The sequence below is a fragment of the Rattus rattus genome, chromosome 4 (assembly GCF_011064425.1).
Source record: "Rattus rattus isolate New Zealand chromosome 4, Rrattus_CSIRO_v1, whole genome shotgun sequence".
NCBI classification, from domain to species: domain Eukaryota; kingdom Metazoa; phylum Chordata; class Mammalia; order Rodentia; family Muridae; genus Rattus; species Rattus rattus.
Window position 1 is genome coordinate 158,138,389 of NC_046157.1, and position 14,152 is coordinate 158,152,540.

The 14,152-nt window shown below is 47.2% G+C and overlaps 1 protein-coding gene across 1 annotated transcript; it reads left to right on the plus strand.

Annotated features, from left to right (window-relative positions):
- The first annotated feature begins 1,198 nt into the window (after positions 1-1,198).
- Positions 1,199-1,756, plus strand: LOC116898249 (signal recognition particle 14 kDa protein-like). The gene has a single exon (XM_032899599.1). It carries the CDS (start codon positions 1,258-1,260, stop codon positions 1,660-1,662), a length of 405 nt encoding a protein of 134 aa, XP_032755490.1. The 5' UTR covers positions 1,199-1,257; the 3' UTR covers positions 1,663-1,756.
- The last annotated feature ends 12,396 nt before the right edge of the window (positions 1,757-14,152 follow it).

The window sequence follows — 14,152 nt, forward strand, 5'->3', positions numbered from 1 at the left end:
CTCCCAACCCACATATATGCATAGGAAGTACCTTAGATTTTGTGTGCCTTAGATTTTTGTCTGTGGAAGGCCTGAGGGTGAAACACGAAGAGTCTGGTTTGATTTTTGGCCATAGTGGGAACCAAGACTCATGTGACTTTTTACAGGAAGTGGTAATTCTTACCTTGGGGGACCTCAAGACCTGAGCTCACCAGCACTGGAAGCCCAAATAGTGCTATAGAATGGTTTACTAAAAAAGTCCCCTGAGGGTCTTGTGGTCTGAAGGCTGCTCTCCTCATTCATGTGGCTTCTGTCAGGATGTCTGGAGTTGCAGGCTTGGGCCAGGTGACGTTGACCACATTAAGTATTTCTAAATGAGCCTTAAAGGTCACCTGCTCCCATAACTACTTCACACCCCTCACTTCGGTCAACAATGTCCTCCCACCTCCATGAGTGAGGCAGAGCTATGAAGTGTTGAGAGTCTACAGTCAGCCAATGCCACATTCAGCTTCTAACAGGATTCTGCTCTGTATTTATGAGTCCCTCTAGTCACCAAGTTAGTAGACCACTAATGGGAGACTAATTTCCTTTATAGGTGATTGGAAGTTTCACTGCAGCCTCAGAAGCCAAAAGTGGGGACATCTCCAGCCTGTACCGAAAGAAGTTTTGGTCAGTCCATTATGGCTAGAATGGCTACAACCAAAAGGGAGGGAAGAAAGAAGGAAGAGAGGGAGGAAGGGAAGGGAAGGATGGAGGCAGGCAGGCCAGCATCAGAGAGGCAGAGCCAGGAGGATTCCAAGTTCCGCGAAAGCCTCTCTTACATTGAGAGACCTCATCTCAAATCTTAATGAGCAGGTGGAGAGCCTGCAGTGCTCCTGCACTGGATGCTCATGGTACAAAATGATACGGCTGAACAGGAAACAGTTCTGCTAGGGAAACACGCTAGAACACACGCTTACCGTGTGCAAGGCTCAAGATTTGTTCTCCAGGAAAAAAAAAATGTGTTACCATAAAATTTGGTCACCCATTCCTACGGACACCCTCAAAGAGTGAGGAACAGGCAATCAAAGGAGCACCAACAGCACTGTTCACAAGACCCGACTAAACTGTGGGAGCAGCCCTGATGTCTCTCATCTGGAAGATGGGTGAACAGGCAGCGGAAAATCCACACTGTGGATATTTAATCCTCAAAAGGCAATCGCGCCCGCCCAGCGCAAGCGAGACTTCCGGTTGAACCTCTGGAGGCTTCTGACAGAGTCGGAAGCTGCGGAAACCGGGATGGTGTTGCTCGAGAGCGAGCAGTTCCTGACGGAGCTGACCAGGCTCTTCCAGAAGTGCCGGTCGTCGGGTAGCGTGTTCATCACCCTGAAGAAGTATGATGGTTGCACCAAACCCATCCCACAGAAGAGTTCCGTGGAGGGCCTCGAGCCCGCAAAAAACAAGTGTCTGTTAAGGGCCACGGATGGGAAAAGGAAGATCAGCACAGTGGGGAGCTCCGAAGAAGTGAATAAGTTTCAGATGGCCTATTCAAATCTACTGAGAGCCAACATGAATGGGCTGAAGAAAAGGGACAAGAAGAACAAGAGTAAGAAGAGCAAACCAGCAGTGACAGGCGTGGCCACTACCAACCAGCTGCACCAGTGCAGTTTTCCTGTTTGCTGCTTTCAGTACCCCTGTATGTAACTGTTTTCACGGAAGGGTCTGTCAAGAGAGAAGGGTTGGGATGGCCATAGGTTAGTTGTGGTAAGGAGACAGTTTTAGATTTGCTGTACGGCTGGATATTCTTAGATTCCAGCTGTAAGGTCTCTAGTCATCATTGAAGAGCTATGCATCATTAATCGTCATGCTAGTTGCTGCTTTTCCTACACTACTTCTGACAATAACTTCTAACTCTAGATGGTTTTGCTTTGTCTTTGAGATTACTGTAATAGTTTTATTAAAAGTTGTGTTATCCTACAGGTGGGTTGGTTTTCTTGGTTATATAATTTAAAATTAAAAAAAAATACATTAAAAAAAAAAAAAGGCAATCGCTACCGAGTGGTGCTGTGAATGGAGGAATGTATTGTGCAATTCCATATTCATGAAGCTTCCAGAATGGGCAAATCCACAGACAGGAAGCAGCTCCGTGGCTGCCAGGCCTCGGAAGGGGAAATGGGAAGGGATCGATTAGCAGGGGTGAGGTTTCACCATGGGTAGTACATGCATAACGTAGCAAACATCCCAAAAGTTACTGAATGCACACGTTAAAGTGCATTTTATGGGGGCTGGGGATTTAGCTCAGTGGTAGAGCGCTTGCCTAGGAAGCGCAAGGCCCTGGGTTCGGTCCCCAGCTCCGAAAAAAAGAACAGCAACAACAAAAAAGTGCATTTTATGTAGCACGAATTTTGCCCCAATTTTTAAAGAGCATATACTCCTCTCTTTTAAAATTATATTTTAAAATTATATATCTAAGATTTGCTTATATTTTTTATGTGTATGGATGTTCTGCCTGCCTGCACGTCTGTGCACCGGGTTGTGAGTTCCCTCAGAGATCAGAAGAGGGTGTTGGATCCCCTGGAACTGGAGTTACAGAGGGTTGGGAGTCGCCATGTGGGTTCTGGGAACAGAACTCAGTGCAAGAGCTGTGAGTGTTCCTTACTGCTGAGCCATCACTCCAGCCCCGTGCGCCCCAGTGTTTTCTTTGAGATACTGTCTCACTGCTTATCCACAGATGGCTCTGAGCTCTGATCCTCCTGCCTCAGCCTTCCAAGTTCTGGGACTGTGTGTGAGTTGCCACACACAGTCTAAAAGCATGTACTGTGACTGAAGCAGGCGACACAGACCTCACCTCTCCGCTTGCAGCATTTCATAATCTGCCAAAGACAAAATCCCTCACCCAGAATACTCCCAAAGCTCCGGTTTCCCTAAGAGGCAGCCAGGAAGGGCCTGCTGCGGGATGACCTCACTCCGCTCTGGACTCTCTCCTCGTACTTTCTCAGAACCTTCAGGATCTGGAGGCTGTGCAGGATCCAGAAGGAGCTCCGCCTCTCCCATGGCCCAGCAACAAGGCACGTCACGTGGTCTTCCCAGGTATCCGGCACCAGTAGATTCCAAAGAAACCAACCACGGAAGAGCTCCACGTGAAGGTAGGATGCTCCAGTGCTAGAAGGGAAGAAAGCGGGTGATAGGGGGCTGTCAGCAGATAATAAAGTTTAGGGTGAGAAGCAAAGGAAGACATATTGAAAAAGAAAAATCAGAGTGTGTGGGTGATGTGAAAAGGAGTACAGTATACAAAAGAGAAACCGTGGGAGGGGAGGCAAGGGAGGCTTGTGTACTGTTATCTCAATTTCACTTCAGAACCACACACACACACACACACACACACACACGACTTAAATGTATGTTTAGTCTATTCAAAAGCTAAACTGAAATTTGATAGGACAGACAAATGCGAGCAGACACAAACCAGTCTGATATTATGTTGAGCTGAAAAGCCACACAGAGCCAGAAATCAATTGAAGCACTCTGATTACACACAACATGTTTGCTCTGAGAATAGCTGGTATTTAGTAATTGACTGATACTGATCTTATCATTCTGAAACTCTTTTCTGCACGATATCGAATAAAACAAACACACACACACACGTTCTTTACTGGAAAAGGATGAAGGGCATAGCAGTAAGAAAGAGTTGAAGGAAAGCCCTTCGATGTTAAATTTGAGATTGGAGAGACCAGTTCGAATTCGTGATTAAAAACAGGAGAATTTCCTAGTTCGGGCCACTGAAGGGCACAGAAGCCCTGGCAAGTCAGTAACCATGGGCAGATACCCCAAATCCTCTACAGCCCCCTAGCATACAGAAGCAAGGGCTCCTCCAACAGTGATTGATTCCAGGTTTGGGGCTAAGAATGTGTCACAAGCCTAGAATGCCATGTCTGATCAGAGCCCTGCCTCTATCAGAACAACACTGGAGCGAGGCTTGGTGATCAAATTCATATCAGCAGCCTGTCTGCCATTATTCGATCTCAATTACATGCAATGAGTGAATCACAGATGTGGGACCCGTGCCCCAGATTCTAAGCCCAAATTCTACACTGACAGTCATGTTGGTAATGACATGTCTACAGCCAGAGCAGACGCTTCCAAAAAGGTCATGCCACAAAAAACAAACAAGAAGTGATGAGAAAAGGGCAAGGTAAAGATCTATTTTAGATTTAAGACATACTGATTAAACAGCATACAGGAATCTTGATTGCATCCTGGGTAGGGAAAAAATGCTCCCCCTTATAAAAGACATCTGGGAAACATCTGCAGAGCCCCAAATGCAGGTGGTGTGCTGTGTGCAGCTATGGCTTCGATCACAGTGTTGTGGTTTCATGGCAGAGTGGCCTTATTAGGAGATGGTGGGGGGAGAGGGGCTTGGATTTCCTAGAACAGAAGGTCTGTGGGAAAGTGGCAAGGCACACAGAGAATGGAGAATGCCGTAACAGACCCAAGGTTCCTGCTACCATGGGGGCTAGACTGGCTCTCTGAATTACAGCAGGCTGATCCCCTTTTGAAGTTGCCTTGAAAAGCAGAAAGTCTCCCCTTCCATTTCTTTGAACCTCATCCCCCACCTCTTACCTCCAATTCATCGTCTGGCATAATCCCTAACCCACGTGGACACTCACCCCCACCCCCAGGCACTGTACATGTTTAGGGAAATGGGAAACACCCATGGCAGACAATATTGACGAAAGGGAGAGATCCCGATGCCCAGAGCATTGGTGGGAAATCTCTGCACCACAGCCTAGTTCTGGGCCTCTGAAGCCCCTGGTAGGTTCCAGCCCAGTGCTCTTGTCTAGGATACCGGTTCCTGTGTGGTCCCTGGGCTCTGCAGAGGAAGCCTATCCTTCACAACACTGCTGTGGCTCCAAATAGTATCCAGGGCTGGTGAGGTGCCAAGTGGGTAAAGGCACACGCTGTGGGAACCTGATGATGTGAGTTCAATCCTGGAACTCACGTAAAAGAAGAGACCCGACTCCACAAAGCCGTCCTCTGGCCTCCGTGCGTGCACCACCGTACAGATGCATACACACAGACACTATATTTTAAAAGTTAAAAGTGATTCATTCATCTACTTATTCAATTGTCTGACCAGTATTCCTGCAGCAACAACTATGCCCAGGCAGTTTGAAACCACGGGAGATGACAGAGAGCAAGCAACCATGGTCTTTGCTCTCACAGAAAAATTGACCAGCGACGGAAAGGGAGGGCCCATCAGAGATGATGGTGGGAGGAGCTATCAGAACTGACATTTGAGTGACAAGCAGTGCCGTGTTCCGGTTTGAATGGGATTTCTTGTGTGTGTGACCTCCAAAGGTTGATGTGTTGGAAGTTTGGTCTTTAACATGGCAGTCCTGGGATGGGATGCAGTCCTTAACAGGCAGGCTCTCATGGAAGATAGTTAATCACGGGAGAGTCAGACATAGGAGGACTTCATATAGTTCTTGAGGGGTCTTAGTAAGTCCTGCGAGACTGAATTTGTTTTTGGGGGTGTTTTGAGGGGATGATATTGTTTGTCTTTTCAGAGACAGGATTTCTCTGTGTACCCTTGGATGTCTTGGAACTCACTCTGTCGACCAGGCTGGCCTCAAACTCAGAAATCCACCTGCCTCTGCCTCCTGCCAGTGAACTGTGATCAGCAAGTAAACCTGGCCTCTGAGGTTCCCTAATTCAACACGTGACTGCTTCCTCTTGCATGGGAGTCCAGCATGGTGCCGTCAGCCATATTGTGATATAGCCAGAGGGCCCTCACCAGAGCCGAGTACATGCAAATGCTGCACTCTTGAGTCTACAGAAATATAAAGTAAATAAAACTTACTTTAATAAGCACACAGCCTCAGGTGTTTTCGTAATAGCAAGGAAAAACTGAACAAATACAAACAGGAAAATAATCTCCATCTGTGGTGTGTGCGTGTGTGTGCGTGTGCGTGTGTAGATAGGGTAGACTTGGGGTATGATAAGGAAAGTTTCGAGGAATAATCTCAGGTGCCCAGCTTATAAAATGGACAGCTAATGATCGCTTTCTTTAGGATATTCTAGAAGAGACACAGCAGAAGCAGGGCAGAAGGGTGTTCTCGAAGGTCACTGAATACATACTGGAGTGGCTCATCTTTGCTATAAGTGTGTGAACTGGTCATGAGTCAGTGGCCGAGGAAGCTTCGGATTGCAGGACCTCGTCTTTTTTTTTTTTTTTTTTTAATTTATGTATGTATATGGGTGTTTTGACTGCATGTATGTCTGTACCTAAGAAAAAGGCGACAGAGTCATGGGACTACAGAATCATGTCAGACACCTGCCAGTTGCATGCTGGGAAACTGAACTCAGACCTCCATAAGAACAGCCAGTGCTCTTAACCACTGCGCCATCTCTAGCCCCAGGGAACCTGCCTTGTTCCTCTTATAGAAATGACTACTCTTCTAAAAAAGATATGCTCAGATTAATCTCAGTTCTGAGTTCTCTGTTGAAGAGCAATTCTGGCATGATGCTGTTGGTGACAAGGCTCTGCAGACTCTCTCCTAAAAGCAAGGTGCGTGCAGAGGGGAAAGGAACGAGAAGCTTGGGAACACACAGGCCTGTGTGCACACGCATAGACCCAAGCACAATTCTTTGGGGATTTGCTGATCAGCCCTGCAAAGGTTCAAAGTGGTTCATACCGCTCATATTTGATCAAGGAACAGAAATCCCAGGGGTGACCTGCTGGGGAATGGAACCTCTCCTCCAAATGCCAATCATGTTACCCCAACACTAAGAAATCCTCGATGCAAGAAATGCATTGTGTGGGAAATGCAGCAGTGGATGGAGTCTCCCTTTCAGGTGGATACCCCAAAGGAGGGACAAAACAGGCCGTACATGGAATAAAAGTGGGGGGAGGATAGAGCAGGAATCAGACAATGTGGGTAGGTGGTGTATGCATCACTTAGGGCTCCTGCAACACAAGACCACAAACTTGGTAACTTAAAACAAAAACTTTCATCTTTGAAGACAGGAACCTCAACATGAAGTTTGTCAGCAGGGCCACATTGCCCCAGTAGCTCTAGAGAACAGCCTGGTCTTGCCCCTTCCAGCCGATGGCTTCTAGTGACCGTGGCTTGTACCTGTAATGTTCTAATCTCTGTCTTTGCCTACCTGTCTTCCTCTGTGTCTCTGTCCTCTGAACCTCTTTGAGAAGGACGAATCTCTTTGGATTGGGGTGGGGGGGTTCATCCAGATGGTAGTCCTATGAGTCATTTCCCCTCGAGGCTTTTTTGATGTTTGCACAGACCCTGTTTCCAAATAAGGTCACCTTCCCAAGAATTATAATTTGGACATGAGACTGTGTTATCAAACCATCAGGCATGGGAGGCAGTGGTTAAGCTCGCTGGCTTTCTGACTTGGTGATGGCGTCTTGTGGGCAAGGACCACTCATTCTGGAACTACACTGAGAAACCCAGCCCTGCCACAAGTTCTCACCACTGAAGAAACACAAAGCATTCTGGGAAATGCTGGTGGACTCCATCTATGCAAATGGTCCTCTCATCGATGGTTGTTCCCACGTCCCCTGCACTAAAGTACTTTGCTCATTAACCCAGAACCCAAATGGCCCACCTTTCGTGGAACTTACAGCTTCAGGCATTGGTTTTGCTTGCCCAGCCTGTGCTAGCCTTATGCAAATGATCCTTTCAGAATGATTCCCGAGCGGGCCATGTGATGGCTTTTGTGTACCAGTTCTGGACCTGTTCTGTCCATGATACCTAGGAGTGGGAGAGTGAAAGCCACAAAAATCAGTACCTGAAGCTAAAATGTGGCCCAAATCATTCTGTAAAGTTGAAAGTATAAACCAAGGGAGCTGACATGTCCATGTTTCAGAGAAAAACCCACCACACGTTGAAGGTGGAGCTCCTGCACCCTGGGCAGGTCCTGTTTGAGGTATGGATGGGAAACAGCAAGGGAGAAGTGTGCTAAAGAGATCTTTCTCTCTTCTCCACGCCCAGATTTTGCAGTTAACTTTCCTACATTGTGGGGAGGAATTCACAGCATGCCACATTTGTGGAAGAACCCTTAAAGACTGGGCCACCGAGCAGGGCAAGTGCTGGGTTCAAGTCACCAGGTGACAAAAAGGGACAAGAGATGAAGTCCACACCTACAGTCTTACTATTCCAAGGGACACATTCAGAGACCACTCAATCCCTTTCCACAAAAGGAATTACGGTGAAAAATTAACGCAGAGCTAAATCACCTCTTTGCCCTCCCTGTTTTCTGGTCTTCCAGGCTGAGACTCTTTCCTGACTGATTAAAAGGTCCCCAAAACATGGATCCTCTTTCCTGGGCATTGTTCCCCCAGCCACAGGGATTCTTTCATTCATATACCTCCACCCCTCCTCAGGCACCGCCAACATCATCTCCCACAACCCTCACAGCTCCCTCCACCACCCCCCCCCCAAACATCCCAGGGCTGTAGTCTGTGCCTGGGAGGTAGGAACGGACCTCCTTGCCAGCACCTGGCCTCTCCCTTCTGGCAGACATCACTGCTCTAAGAATAATGGACAATAGCTGTGGACTGGGTACCTTGCCTTCCTGTCTTGTAGAATTCAGCAGCTTTGGAAATTGCAACATTGGCCTGCTTCTTACAGTGCCTCCCTGCTAAGCTCCAAGAGAGACAGGAACTCGCTAGGGGCCTCCAAGTGTTAGATGAATTAAAAATATTCACTGAACATCTCTTACTCGGGACACACTAGGCCAAAGGTATGGGCACAAACTCAAGCATCATAGGAAAGTTACAACGTCACACCCTTCACACTCACTCTGCATCTCTCTCTCCCTTCCATTTTGTCCCCCTCCCCTCTTCCCTGAGGACAAGAGTCGCCATCCCTTTGATCTTTGGAGTCAGTTGAGAGTTGAGGGTTCCAGGACTGGAACTGGGTACCTAGGAGGAATGAAACGGAGAGACTCCTAGGAATGGGACCCCCAGGCAATGGGCTGATCCCTCTGCCCCAACCTCGAGCACTCTTCTAGCAGCAACAGTCCTGAGGCTTTGAAGACGAAAGCAGAGGACAAACTTTGAAAAGAGTTCCAAGTTTGCACACAACTCTTCCGGAACCGGTTCCGCCCCTGGGGACTCCCCAGGGCCACCTAGATCAAAGGGCGGGCTACAGTGCCTCTGGTCTTCTAACCTGCAGCCACGCAGCGCCCCCTGGTGGTAGCGGTCTCTTCTGGTTTCCCTAACTGGGCAGAGGACATAAAATTCCTCCTCCTTAGAACTTGAGGTCCTTTCTCTTTCCCTTTTTCAAAAGAAATGTGCTTTGTGTTACTCGAAAAATATGTACAATTTCCGTATTATGTATATTGCAAGTTCTAAAAATTAAAGGACCATACAATTATCCTTTTCAAAACACAAAGAAACTCCATATCAATTTTGCCAAATTAAAATTCAGGGCATCCAGTTAAATTCGGATTTAAGGGCCATAAAAGATAATTGCATGGGGGCAATTATTTTATAACTGATCTAAAATTCAAGTTTAAGTGCTTTTTCATCTGTTCATTTGCTATATCTGTCCACTCTATACCTTTAATATAGTTTTCCCTTTCCCTATGGAGGTGGTGCTCCACCTCCATAAAAGTAGTGCTGCACCACTAAATAAAAGGGTGGTGCTCGGAAGGCAAACTGTTCAACAACTTAATTTCCCTACTTAACAGTCTTCTGTAAACATCTTGCCCCCAGTGCTTTCTTTAATGAGCTGGACTCTTAGATATCTGGAGATGACCATAGTCTCTCAAGCTCTTCTTTTATCCCCAACCCAAGAGTCCTTTCTGTTCGTTCCCAGGCTTGACACTTCTGAGGATGTTGTAACACGAATAAGCATAGGTGGGACTTTCCTCGAATGAATGCTTCAAACTCAGGATTCAGACTGCAACTCTGACAGATGTCAGAACAGATGTCGTCTTGCATGTTGCCTGGAACTGCTCCGTCAAGCTTCGATTGTGAATCGGGCTAATAGTAACCGTGGTGATCATTGTGGGGTCTGTCTTCTCCCACTAGATAACAACCTCCACGTGGTCAGAAACTGAGATCTCATGCCCATTAGCATCACTGTCACATTTTTATAGGATATGCTCAAACTGCTTGTACATGGCAAGCATCCAAAAACTGTACCCCAGGAAAGGTAAGAGTCCTCCATAGCTGAGGTTTGGGGAGAGAGGCAGGGCATAAAAGTTAGAGTTTGGGTGTCTTTGCAGAGAGAAAGATGGCTTTGGGTCACATATACTGAACTTGGTCTGCTATTTTCTGGTTATATGGTTTGATATTCCCATCTTATAACACACTACAACCTCACTGGCTGGAGGTGCCTCCTGGCCATCTTCCAGTTCTGGTGGCTGACTTTAACTCTGAGTTGCAGTCCCTTTTAGAGGCCAGAAAGAATCCATGTCTTCACCTATCCAACCTCTAAGACTGCCCCCAGTCCTTCGACGCTCTGTTTGACCTTCAAAGCCAACGGTCTGACTTTATTTCCTCTACTTCTCTTTTGAGGATCTTTGGGGCTAGGATAGACCAACTGAAGGAAATTCAGAACAATCTGTTTTAAAACATGTAACTTCTCATCCCCTTCCTTGGGTAACCTAACATTCATCAGAGGTTAGAAGGGGGCACCCTCAAGGGGCTGACTGGCTGCCTACCATAGAACTATGACATTGAAGGAACCTCAGGCTATAGGTTTATACAACGGAGTTCCTACAAACAGTGCAGGTTAGGAATAGATAATAATTGTATTAGTTGTTATGTATAATTTACCTCAGAACTTAATGGGCTAATCCAATACCATCTCAGCCTGCATGTGGGAATCAAAAGTACAGTGCAGCTCAGGTGAGTGGTTCTAGTTGATGTCTTTCCCAATGCTGCAAGCAAGATATATATTGAGTCATTTAAGTTTGACTAAGGCCGGACACTTTCAAGATGGCGCTTTTAATAGGTGCTGGTAGGAAAAGCTTCACCTCTTTCCTCTCCATGGGGCTGCAAGAGTGTCCTCATAATATGAGAGGTGGCATCCCCCTGAGATTACTAATCCAAGCAAAGAAAACAAACCAGAATGTCTTGATTTTAATATAGCCAGATATATTTTTGTTATATGAAATAATTCAGAAATAATAAAAATGAACTATAACGTTACTCAAAAGTGTCAGACTATTATCAAGAAGACACTTTTTCAGGGCCAGAGAGATGGTTCAGCAGTTCAGAGTGGTAGTTGCTCTTGCAGAAGACCCAGGTTCAATTCCCACTCAGTAGCTCACAGCCACTTATAACCCCAGCTCTAGGAGATCTAGTGCCCTCTTCTGGACACCATAGGTACTGCATACACAGTGCACATATATACATACACATAAATATAAATGCTTTTAGTTATAGACAAACCTTAAGTTAAATGTCATATGGGATGCCAATATGTCAGATAAGGTGTCTCAAACATAATCAAGGCCTCTCACTCCTCGACTTATGAACTGTCTTAATTCAACTTTAATCTTAGCAGGACTTCATTGACTTTCTTAAACCTAGAAATTAAATTTGTATAAAACTTAATGTAGTAAAAGAGCTTTTATTTCCCATTCTTTCATGTGTCTCTTAAAATGACTCTTTACTGTGTCCTCAAAAAATGTGAAACCCGAAAGGCTTTGCCACCAAAGACCCCTCCTCCTGCCAGCGCCCTCAACCTTCAACATTAACCTCCAGAGACCATGTGACATGAAGGTCAGCCCCGTTTCTGTGGGAAGGAGCCACAGTATTGTGGCTTAGAGGGCATTTTTAGCTAATCCTGCCTGCATCCAAATCCCAGACCTACCACTTGCTGAGTGAATTGACACTATTTAACCTGCCTGAGCCTTCCGTTTCTGCTGCTGTGACTTGAAAAGGTGATGATGGTGGCCATGCCCTGCAGAGATGAGAAACCTCATAACGCCCAGCCCAGTGCACAGGAAGACCCCACATTTTAGAGACAGAAGAGCCTGTTAGATGTCCTTTGATTTTTTTGCTCACACCTCTCAGGAGGTGAGGGGAAATCACCAGGGGTGGAAGAGTGTCTAACCAACCAGGAGGAGGCTATTTCCCAGTCTGGGTTGCTCAGGGAAAATGAACGGAAATGATACATCCACTTCCCAAGATTTGAGCCACAAAAACAAGACTGCCTTCCTCTTCCTTCTATCTTCCTGCTCACCAGGAGCTAGGGAGCCCTGGACCAGCAGCCCTGAAGGCAGGAAAGAGTCCCTGTCCACAGCAAAGGCGCACAATCTGTCAGAGGAAATAAAGGGCCATCACTTCGTGAATCTTTGGATCTCTCCACCTCAACTGAAACGCAACCAAGGAGTTTAAAGGTTCCAACCATTAAATCCAATGCTCAGCACTGACACCACCTGACACGTCTTTAATGTCACTTCTTGCCAAAGTCTCCGTCTCCCCTTCAAGGATAGGTAGGGCCTGAGAACCCTGTGAACCAGTTGACTCTTCTGATGAGCTGTCCACCTCACAGAGGTCTCCCAGAGTCTGGTAGACCTATCACCTCTCTACCTCTCTGTCACACTGTGCTTCGGCATGCCATGGGCTGGTGAAGGGAAGAGTGCCCATGACCAGCCTTGTACAGTTCCTGTACAGAGAACCTCTGACCGCTCCAACTGGAGTTGACCTGGTCAACAGCTGTGGAGAGGACAGAGCCATGCACATCTGAGACCTCTGCTCCTTTCTCCTCCCCAAATTTAGGGCATTTTCATATAAGCTGAATTAGAATGCAAAGGTCAAGACCTAGGCAAGGCTTCCTGCTTGCTGCCCATGGTCAACTCTGTCTCCCCTCTCCCTCAGGACGCGGTGGAAGTAGCTGAGTCTCTGGACAAAGCCTGAAAACTAGGGTGGGATAGACATCACAGTCCAGACTGGTTCTGCCAAGACGAGCCATTCTGGCTTTGCCTGGACTTCCCTTGGCTTTGAGGGATTTGAACTTTTTAATGAGGTCTCAGCTCCAGATTTTCTAGCTAACAGCTTGCCTTCATGTTATTTTTATATTAAAAAACAGAATATTTCAAGACTCTTGTTTGTTTCTGTTTGCTTTGCTTTTTGTTTTGTTTTGTTTCGTTTTATTTTTTTGAGACAGGGTTCTCTTTGTAGCCCTGGCTGTCCTGGAACTCACTCTGTGGACCGGGCTGTCCTCAAACTGACAGATCTCTCTACCTGTGCCTTCTGAGTGTTGAGATTAAAGGCGTGCACCATCATCATCCAGACTACAAAACTCATTTTAAAAAGAAAATTAGCAAAAGGAGCAAATTACCCAACTATCAGAATCCCAGTCTCTGGTTGTGTCGTGTGCAGACCACATCTGGTCCACTGTCTTTAAAATGTCTTCTCTTTTCTAAGAGGCTTTAGTAAGAGGAACATTATGGTCTGGAAAGATGCGCCTTTTAGGGGTGAGGGGAGGATGAATATGTTATTCCAGCATCCAACATCAATTTTCCATGTTGGAAGATTCCCGAGGAATAGTAGGGTAGAGGCCCCTTGGTTGCTTGAGGCAGGAGGCTGTAAGGCCGAGGGGTATTGTGACATGCTCCGGGAAAGACAGTCTTTTCTTTGGCTATCGGAGGTCCCAGGCCATTGGGACAAGGGAGCCGGACCGACATGAAACAGAGGCCTGGGGAGCAGCCCTCAAGGGCCCCGAAGGAGGAAAAGGTGGAGGAGCAGCCGGAGACCCCGAGTCAGTCCATCTCAGGCCGCGGTCGGGTGCTGTTAGTAAGAGAGTTCTTCAAGCCCGAAGAAAGCTACACAAACCAGCCCGTCTATACCCACACAACAGACTGCCAAAGTTGTGGCGGCAGTGTCCGGCCAGGACTTAAGCGCACTGGCGACAGCTTGGCGGACAACCCCGAAGCCCCGGCCGCCAAGCGGCGAGCGGAGAAGTCGCAGCTCTCGGGTCACCAGAAAAAGGACTTGGATTGCGAGGCACCTCGGGCTTCACAAGGGAACCTAGGCTCGGAGGTGGCTGAGATCACCAAGCTAAGCACCGAGCCCGGCAAGCAGCTGCTCCTGGTGCTGTGCCACGCGTCGGCGCTCTACACGCAGCTGCCACGACTTCAGCTGCTCCTGCAGCAGATACGGGTCCAGGACCGTCGCCCGCCAGCCGCGCTCGTCGGGATCCTGGTGCAG

Coding starts and splice junctions, on each gene's coding strand:
- LOC116898249 (XM_032899599.1), top strand. CDS start 1,258: ATGGTGTTGCTCGAGAGCGAGCAGTTCCTGACGGAGCTGACCAGGCTC.